General features: G+C 38.0%; 1 protein-coding gene across 5 annotated transcripts in view; it reads right to left on the reverse strand.

Moving 5' to 3' along the window:
* Window positions 1-1,536: 1,536 nt before the first annotated feature.
* The window catches only part of LOC106809676 (glucocorticoid modulatory element-binding protein 1-like), a 19,841-nt gene continuing 11,921 nt past the window's right edge, over window positions 1,537-9,456 (reverse strand). For 2 of the 5 annotated variants that reach the window (XM_014812844.1, XM_014812840.1), the window contains exons 2-8: window positions 8,570-8,697; window positions 7,415-7,518; window positions 6,956-7,122; window positions 5,997-6,137; window positions 4,818-4,940; window positions 4,289-4,411; window positions 1,537-2,895 (exon numbers count right to left, since the gene is read on the reverse strand). In XM_014812844.1, the coding sequence (XP_014668330.1) occupies window positions 2,723-2,895; window positions 4,289-4,411; window positions 4,818-4,940; window positions 5,997-6,137; window positions 6,956-7,122; window positions 7,415-7,518; window positions 8,570-8,692 (954 nt within the window). In that variant the 5' untranslated portion in view covers window positions 8,693-8,697 and the 3' untranslated portion in view covers window positions 1,537-2,722. Of the gene's footprint in view, window positions 2,896-4,288; window positions 4,412-4,817; window positions 4,941-5,996; window positions 6,138-6,955; window positions 7,123-7,414; window positions 7,519-8,569; window positions 8,701-9,456 lie in introns of all 5 variants that reach the window. The other 3 variants (XM_014812841.1, XM_014812843.1, XM_014812845.1) reach the window with 2 other exon arrangements.

Below are 9,456 nucleotides of genomic sequence, written 5' to 3' on the forward strand. Positions count from 1 at the left end.
ATATCAGATTGTAGTAGCAGTATATCAGATTGTAGTAGCAGTATATCAGATTGTAGTAGCAGTATATCAGATTGTAGTAGCAGTATATCAGATTGTAGTAGCAGTATGTAGAGATGTATAGTCAGCAGTGTAACACGTATAACTTCTTTTGTGAGTGAGATCATTGCTATGGGGACTTGGACCGTTCCAAAACATGAAATTATTGTAAATTAATACAAATGATATTTACTACAACAGTTACTTCTTTTTTTTTTTAGCTAAGCCACCGAAGTACTATATGTATATATTGCATAAGAGTCAAACATCTATGTCCAAAGAATTCTTTACTATGCTCGATCATAGAACATGCTAAATTAGGAAGTGTTGATTTAAATAGAGACATTTTATCGTTTATTTTTACCTGACATTTATTGAGAAATGAAGATTTGTCTTCATAATTACCTGTAACCAGTAATACTGCTTTTATTTTTTCATAATTTATTTCTTTTAATTTCATCTTTCAAAAATTCAAGCGTTCTGGCTTGAAACCAATCTTGGTAAACCAAGATATCAGTACATATAATCGTTTAAATGTACTTGAGTTTCCATAGTTCTAGCCTTAAAATATAAACTCATGGACTAAGTCACTTGCTGTTGTTGAGATTTCATGGAAGAAAATTATATTGAACTAGTAAAGTAATACAGCGTATACAAATCTGCACGTACAGTGAGAATGAAAATACCTCAGCTAGTCATAATTATTTTCTATGTAGAGCCCTGAGTGTAAATTTGAGACATGCATACCTAGGTCATACGTATTGGCAGTTGTTTCCTAGATAATTGCTAACTACATCACACTGCCACATCCACAAAGTTATAGCCACATAAACACCACACGCACCCACGCACGCACACGCGTACGCAGTTGCGAACGCAGCCACACGCAAGCACACATGCACACGTGCACCCTGATGTGAGCGCGCGCACGCATGCATGGGCGCAGGCACGCACGCTACACAGATAGATACAGAATCATAGATGGATGGATGGATTGGATTGGATTGGATTGGATACTGTAAGAATGGATTGATGGATGGATGGATGGATGGATGGATGGATGGATGGATGGATGGATGGATGGATGGATGGATGGATGGATGGATGGATTGATGGATGGATGGATGGATGGATGGATGGGTGGATGGATGGGATGGATGGATGCATGGATGGATAGATAGGCATAGAAAGACAGATACAGATAGATAAATGGATAAATGGATAAATGGATAGATAGATAGATTGATCGATAGATAGATCGATCGATCGATCGATCGATCGATCGATCGACCGACCGACCGACCGACAGAGAGACAGACAGACAGACAGACAGAGAGACAGACAGACAGATAGATAGATAGATAGATAGATAAATAGATAGATAGATAGATAGATATGGACATTTGAACTTTTGTGAATTCATACACTTTTTCTAACTTAAAACTGGTTGGTGTAGTAAATCTCATCACAATGGATCAAATTGCAAAGGCATTCCATTGCTGCAGTGATACAAAAATCTAATATGCAAATAACTGTAAATCATGACATAAATGCAACAAATACTACATACAAACAACGTACGTGTACCACTATTTACAGTGATCCGATGCAAGTGTAACTATATAACGTGATCAACAATGTCCACAGACTTAGGTAATTATTTACGGACATACCCTATTTGTTACACGTTAAGCACTACAAGAAGGATCAAGACTAATTCACAATTAAGCATGGTTTCTATAATATCTAGACTGTTAACAGAGTTGGAGCAAAATAACCCCATGAGCAAGTTCAACAATTCATCCCACATCTACTACAAATCTCAATTAATTACTCTTATAATAACATGTGTAAATGTGACATGATTTTCAGCGCATATGGACCATTACCATACATTATTCTGTCTAACCTCTACTATGAGTATTTACATACATTGTCATTTGTTTGTTGTACTGGGACTACTGGTCACATTTGGTATAAACTTTGATTAACATACAGGCAGCACAAGACACCTTACACTTTCATCAGTTGACAATATATGATCCTGTACTTCAACTGCCCTTCAATTAATTCAACCTAGAATAATCTACATCCAGAATTAAGTGAAACAGGCCCCAGACTCGTAGACAGGATGGTCAACAGCAACGCGCAAATTGTGAGATGTTGCCACCTGACATAAGACTAGAGGTCTCTGATTCCATATATGGGACGTTGCACAACCATAACTAGCACACACTTATGAGTTTAATATTATCGTTGTTTGGCCGTAGCAATATATTCTTTGAAGTCGTACGTTCTGGCCTTTCACGAATAATATTGATAGAAGAATGAATTATAATACAAATGAAAATGTGGATGACAACTCTGTCCCAGCAATTTTCCAGTTGAAGCACAGATGAGTTTAGAAGCTAAACATGTTGATGAGCTTTTACCCACAGTGCTGGTCTTCACTGCAGCCTAATAGCTCACATGCTGCATAACAGCAGGACATGAGTGGCTGTACTACTACGCCAGACACAATCAGCTGCTTAGGCAACAATGAAGACCATCTGGTACATGATCATGAGCACGCAGGCTCACCAAACAGGTCTGAGATCATACGAACTGAACAGAAATGTGAATAGCAGGATGACACGAATGAAGAAAAGTGAAGCAATCCACTTCGGCTACACACAAGAGCACTGGTTCACCTCTTCTCATCAACCGACGAGCTGCCAGGACTACTGGACAAGCTGCGCATGGCTTTTGTTTGCTTACCCATGTCTATAAGCTGATTGAACCTATCACGCTTCCGCTTCATCTCCTCTTGCCGATTTTCCTTGTGCTGCTTCTGCCTCTCCAGCTCTGAAAGGTAGCGTCCTGTTATGATACAGGACAAATAACACATGTATGTACACATCCATGCTCGAATAGCACCTGATAGGGGCCGTAGATACACATGGATGTATGTTATAAGATCAAATTCAAGATTACGCTCACACAAAATTTTCATTATTATACTACTACTACTACTACTACTACTACTACTACTACTACTACTACTACTACTACTACTACATACTTATACTTATACTTATACTTACTACTACTACATGATGCTTCCTTGGGTCGAGAACAATTATTATGTGCAGTATTATATGCACACTCAATTCCCCTTATCTATGCAAATATGTAGCATAATGCTCCTTGCCTATGTATGTTTTTTTATGACCGAGTAATTAATTAAGATTTGTTGCCCCTTTAACATTTTTTGGCATATGATAATATATATATAGATAATAAATAAATCATGTAAAAGTTGAGATGACCAAGATTAATTTTGAGTGCATTCTTTACATTGCTTTGGACTAATGTATGGGCCCAACTGTTAAAAAATGTTTTATATTCACTCTTGGTACAACATAAGTATTATGTTCATGATCTTAGCTATCATGATGAGTTAATAACAATAATACTCAAACATGGATCAAGGCCTCATTGTAATCAACTTCCTTAATCCTAGCCAATTTTTCTGATCACGATCCCAAGACTATACTAAAGCTGATCAGCTTCACCACTAAAACCGGACGGTATTCTGGTCAGAAAAATCGAAATCACCTCCGTAATTTGAACTCTTGATTCTGATCAATGATAAAAATTGCCAAAGGTGAATTAAGTATGAACCTACATTTATCAAATGAATCCCAACTCCCGAGCAAGGAAGTACAAGCTGTTTGTGACTTCTCAAGCCTTAGCTTGGCAGACTTGCCAAAACATCACAAATTCAACATTCAAGCTTATACCTAAAATCTTGCCTTGAAATATACCTACGACTATTCTCCATTTTTAATTGATGATCAAGAAGTAAGAGCTTCAAATGATCAACATGGGTCTGACAATTTCTACTTCCTCTTATGATTAACAAGAGCCTTATGCCTATTCCTTACATCTGACTTGCATTAAGAAAACAGTTCCCAAGCTTCAGGAGGAATGTGTCAACTAGAACATTTCTCACAATATCTTATGCTTGCGAGTTTAAACTTTGTTTAGCTGACTGGATGCTGGCTGGCTGCTTGGTGGCTGGTCCAAATATATCTTGCAAATTTTTAACCAATTGCTCAACTAATTATAAAACTATTTCACAGGTTTGGTTAATTTTAAAATGTCTTTAATAAAGCATTAGCATGATGTATTAAATAGTAGCACTGTGCAATGTGTATATGATTCTACCCTTAAAGCGTAATAACACATCTAATTTGATGACTAGTGGTACCTGCAATTTCTTTTTGCAGGTTTTCCTGGTATCTCTCCACAGCACCCTTTTGCATTGATAACAACCAGTAGAACTTGTTCATTTGCCGTAATTCTTTCGCAATTGCGGTCAGCCGCTGTGCATCTGAATAACACAAATTCATCACAGATAAACATGATTGCTTCCTTTCAATTGGTATAAGAGAAAGGAATTCAACAGTCATCAAAACTAAGAAAAGCTGCTCACGTGACATGCTCAAAAACTGATAATAGCACGACAAATGCTTGGATTTTATGCACAGTAATCAGCCATATGCATATACGTGTCAGACCTGGCATAAGATAGATGAACGAATGCCTTACTGTGCATCGGATGTTCGACTGCGTAACCACACTGAAATTTAAATTTCCCAACTAGGACTAGTCATAGGCATGTGACAGTTGTCCTTGTTTTTTCGGGACGTATGGTAATCCTAATTCAAGTGTGATAGTTGTAGCGGACCCCATCTTGCCACGCATGCAGTGCTTCTAATCTATTTCTATGCAAGTACCTTCGTCCTGCAAGCCATTCGTCAGAACACTGGTTTGCAGCTTGTCTAAGGCCAACTTCATTTCAACAACAAAATCTTCAAACAAGCCAACCCGTTGTATACCTTGCCAGAATGCCAGAGGATCTGTCAAATATATGACATTTATATGTTCCTCTGGGAATAAAATGTTACATCATAAACACAGCCAACAAATACACAGATTTAATACACTGTAAATACACGTACACATAAAAAATACATACCACACTAAAATGATGGTACTAATGTTAAAGGAATAATAAGCCCATTGATTATGCAAATGTTGACGAATGCTAGAGTAACTGCTACCTTGTGTAGTTAATAAGTACATAACCTTGTAGCCAAACACGTATTAGTTTGTCTAATATCACTGCTGGTTACATTACAAGCAAGACTTGAATTCGGTTGTTGATATTCATTTACGTGCCGTAAATGTCATTCAGGAGTCAAACAATGACGTAAACATTTGTGCGGCCCGTATGTTTTGGACGTCAGGTGAAATGGAGGTGTCAGCGGTGTAACCACGGCCACGGATTAAACATGGAAATGGAGTAAAACACACGTACTAATCACGGACGCACAAGAACAGCGCTGACAACAAGTTCCTTATCACGAGCGTCCGTGTTTTAAATAAATCACTGATGATAGCATTGCGTACGGCCGAGCATGCGTGCGAAAATGTCCGGTGCACTATAAATATGTATCACACCCGCTTCGCCGGCAGCGGTTTGAAATTGTAAACAACTGATTTCTTGGACTGCAGATTTCAATCGAGACATTTCTTAGTAACCAGCAGTGATATTGGACAAACAAATACGCGTTGGGATGCAAGGTTATGTACTTATTAAATACACAAGGTGCCAGTTACTCTAGCATTCGTCAACATTGCATAATCAATGGACCTAGTATGCCTTTAATTCTTTATACTCAAGTTATACTCTAGTTTTAAAATTATTTCATGTTATTATTAAAATTTCCCACATCACATGAAAATTCATTGTTATGGAGCTTTTAAATGGACTTGAGTAAAAAAATATTTCAAAAAGTTTGTTTGAATAATAGAAAAAATTTTAACATTTCTGCACAAAGGTTGTCAGTCTCAGACTAGGGGATGGCCTGCTTTTTCCAACACTGCTATTAGATCAGTGGAAAAGGAAGCACCTTCAACATCATAGTCATTGTCCTCCTCAACATCGTGGGGGTAGGCGATAATAGGCAGAAACGGACTTAGACCGACTGCACCATTCGGCTTCATCGTTGCCAGTTTCCCACTACTATCCAATGAGTCATGATCATCACTTCCTGAAAAAGCAAACACATTTTGAAATATATTTCAATATTCACGGCTTTTAAGTTAAATAGTACGTACCAGAAATGAAACCCGGGGCCTGATTAGCACCAGGCCAGGATTAACTAAAATTTATATAATAGGTATATCAAATTTAATTTACCCTAGCATGATTACATGATGTTTACTATCTTTTATGATCAGTGCATCATGTGCAACGTACAACTAAACCTGTATATAATGGACACTTAAGGGAAACCCTAAAAGTGACCATTCTATGCAGGTAGGTGGTCATTTCAAATTTTTACCAATGTGAGATATCAAATGAATGTGTATACAGGTTGTAGAGTCCGACACTTTTAGTTGTGCCATTGTCTCTTTCGTTACCTACCTTACTATTGCAGGAGATTCAACCCATAGGGGGAGCTGGAGTGGTTGGAGGAGAGGGGAAAGGGCTTGGGACAAAGGCACAGAAGGAGAGAGGAGCGAGTTGGAAAAGGTGGAAGTATTCGAGGATGGAAAACATTGAGGATGGGGAGAAGGTTGAAAACGGTTAGAGTAGGAGATATGGAGAACAGCTAGGAAGGTTAGTTTAACTGAAAGGATATATATATATATATATATTGTAATTTCTAGTTGAGTGTCTATTTGCATGAACTAGCATTAACCATAATAAATTATTGCAATATAATCAATCATTTTCCCGTGAATCTACTTTGTACAGACTTTGCAATCCACGTGGTGTACAAGCCTAATGCATTTGCAGCAGGAATCATGCATTACCTTTCCTAGATTCTAATAAAAAATACTTGTACAACATTGATTTCCTTACCCTGATCATATGAGAGAGAAAGAGGGACCATGGTCGGTAGACCCATTGAGGAGATAGCCGAGTCGCTACCAATATCTGTGCCTGACTTAGGTGTCTTAGCTGCACATCTTCCTGTGCAGTTGTCATTGTGCATGTAGAAATCAAGCTGACCACAATCCATCAGCTTCCTATAAATATCAAACCGGGTTCATCGTTATTCATACATCATCATATACGCACACACTATATGTTTTATTCGTTACTCTATAGTTCACAACGTTGCTCAACTTGTACAGTTCTACAAACGAACAAAACAAACAAAACTGGTCAAATGTAATGCAGAACATGAATAGAAGAATTTACCTGTGCTAAAATGAGAAGATATCAATGAAAACTGTTTGAGGAAACAAGATGCGCAATAAATGTTTTTTAGCTATTAAAGAAGAAAACTAAATTCATCTCCATGCAAATGAATCATACCTGATTGGTTGACCACCTAAGCGTATCGCACTTTTCCAGTCCTTGAGTTTTTCCTTGTCCCCCATTACCATAAATGCTTTTGGAGTAACCAGCTTACCATTCACCTACATCACAGATTGAACATGTTAGAAGTTATTACGGGAAAAAAATCGCATTCTGCTGGAGGAGGATCCTATAGACCCCTCACCACCCCCATTCAGACAAGTGCTTCGTAGGTGGACTGAAGAACTTAGCCACCAATGACATCTGTAACCCAGTACCTATCATAAAAGTAATCTTGACGGAAACCCTACATTCGAGTTCAATTTTCTTTAATCACCTAAAATAGGGTTTGCGTCAGATTTTATGAGTCATTGACCTACATACTGTGGTCTCGGTTTCAGTGTGATTATGCTCCCAAATGACACCAGAGTACCTGAGAGCATCAAAATACAAAATGCATCCTGGCAAGGTGCAGTAAAACTTCCAAGACCAAACCCTCATGCCACCTTAAAGTCTCGGATCTTTGGCTTCACACAGATAAAATCTCACCGAATTTTTAACCCATAACTTGTATCCCAAAATTTAAAGCCTCTAGAGCTTACATGCTTCCTATAGAAAAGTAAATTCTAGCTGCAAATTTTTCAGATGGAAAGTATCAGGTTTTGTTCACTTTCTACCAGTGCATGAAGTTCTTCTCATTATTCACACCCAAGGTATCAGGAAATTTACTAGACACATTAGTATAGACATATAGAGTATAGACATATTCATATCAAAAGGTAAAGCATGTATGTGGACATGCACAGAAACACGAGACAATCCAGCTAGGTAATCCTCAACCATGGGAGTGGCCACAAGTTAATGTGACCTCTTTGAAACCTGGCAAAGTCATATGCAGAATCAAATGATACATCGTCAAATTACCTTTATCTATAACTATATACACAATACAGAACACAAGGTGTAAGACACAAGTTTGCATCATGGTGTAGAAATGATAATACTGAACATCCAATGTTCACCAGTCAAGGAAGATTCGAATAAAAATTCAGATTCTTAGAACTAAAGTAGTATAATACAGTCATGTAATCTGGTATATTTATTTTTCAGTTAGCATTCAAGCTTCTACTCTGGCTGGTTTCATTAAGCTAATGAGAAACTCCAATCACTTGCCTCGATACAGTCTCTATGAATTCCTGGACATATGAATCTATCCATGTGAAGACTGCCGACGAGAGCACCGCATGTGACTGCAACTAACTTCATGGTAGAAGTGGGATCCTCTGTGTCGCTCATGTCTACTGCTGTCAATTGAAGCCGGAAAAAGGGAAAACTCTAGGTTAATAAAATTGGTACAAATGCTGTATATATTAATATTGTGAGGCAGGTGGAGGGTGCTCTAATAGCAAAAGCAGTTCAGTCTTTTGTTAACAGTCGACAAATTCGTGTTTACCCCTCCTCTTGAGGGTCAAAAGGTTATCAGACATTTACTCTTCGCACGTCAGCGGAAAGCACATTTCATGATCCTTTCAATAAAGTGATAAAAATGGTAGGTCAGCGATGAAACAAAAAAGTTTTGCACTTGGTCAGTTAGACCATGTCCTCCGAAAATGTCTGATATCCGACTTTTCCCCCACTGCCCTTTGACCTGTGACCTCCCAGGGTTCTCCCCAGAATGAAATTCAAACAGGGGGGAAGGGAGGGGGAGGGGGGGAACCAACACTCACTTTCTCATCAGGATGTTGTAGAAGGAGATGCGCCGACGCTTTTTATAAACACAACACATGCCTACTACTCACTACTGCTACTAGTACTACTACTAGTACTAGTACTACTACTACTACTAGATAGATAGATAGATAGATAGATAGATAGATAGATAGATAGATAGATAGATCAGATAATAGGTTTATTGCAAAACTAGTATTAACAACGTTACAATTAAAATAAATTTTGCAAACACGATATCATCAGGCAGTATAAAACTGAAATTGATGATATTTATGTAGCGCTGCTGCGCTCGAGCTCACTAATTACGCACTAATTACGCACTAATTACG

Source organism: Priapulus caudatus, unplaced genomic scaffold (assembly GCF_000485595.1).
Source record: "Priapulus caudatus unplaced genomic scaffold, Priapulus_caudatus-5.0.1 Scaffold375, whole genome shotgun sequence".
Lineage (NCBI taxonomy): Eukaryota > Metazoa > Priapulida > Priapulimorpha > Priapulimorphida > Priapulidae > Priapulus > Priapulus caudatus.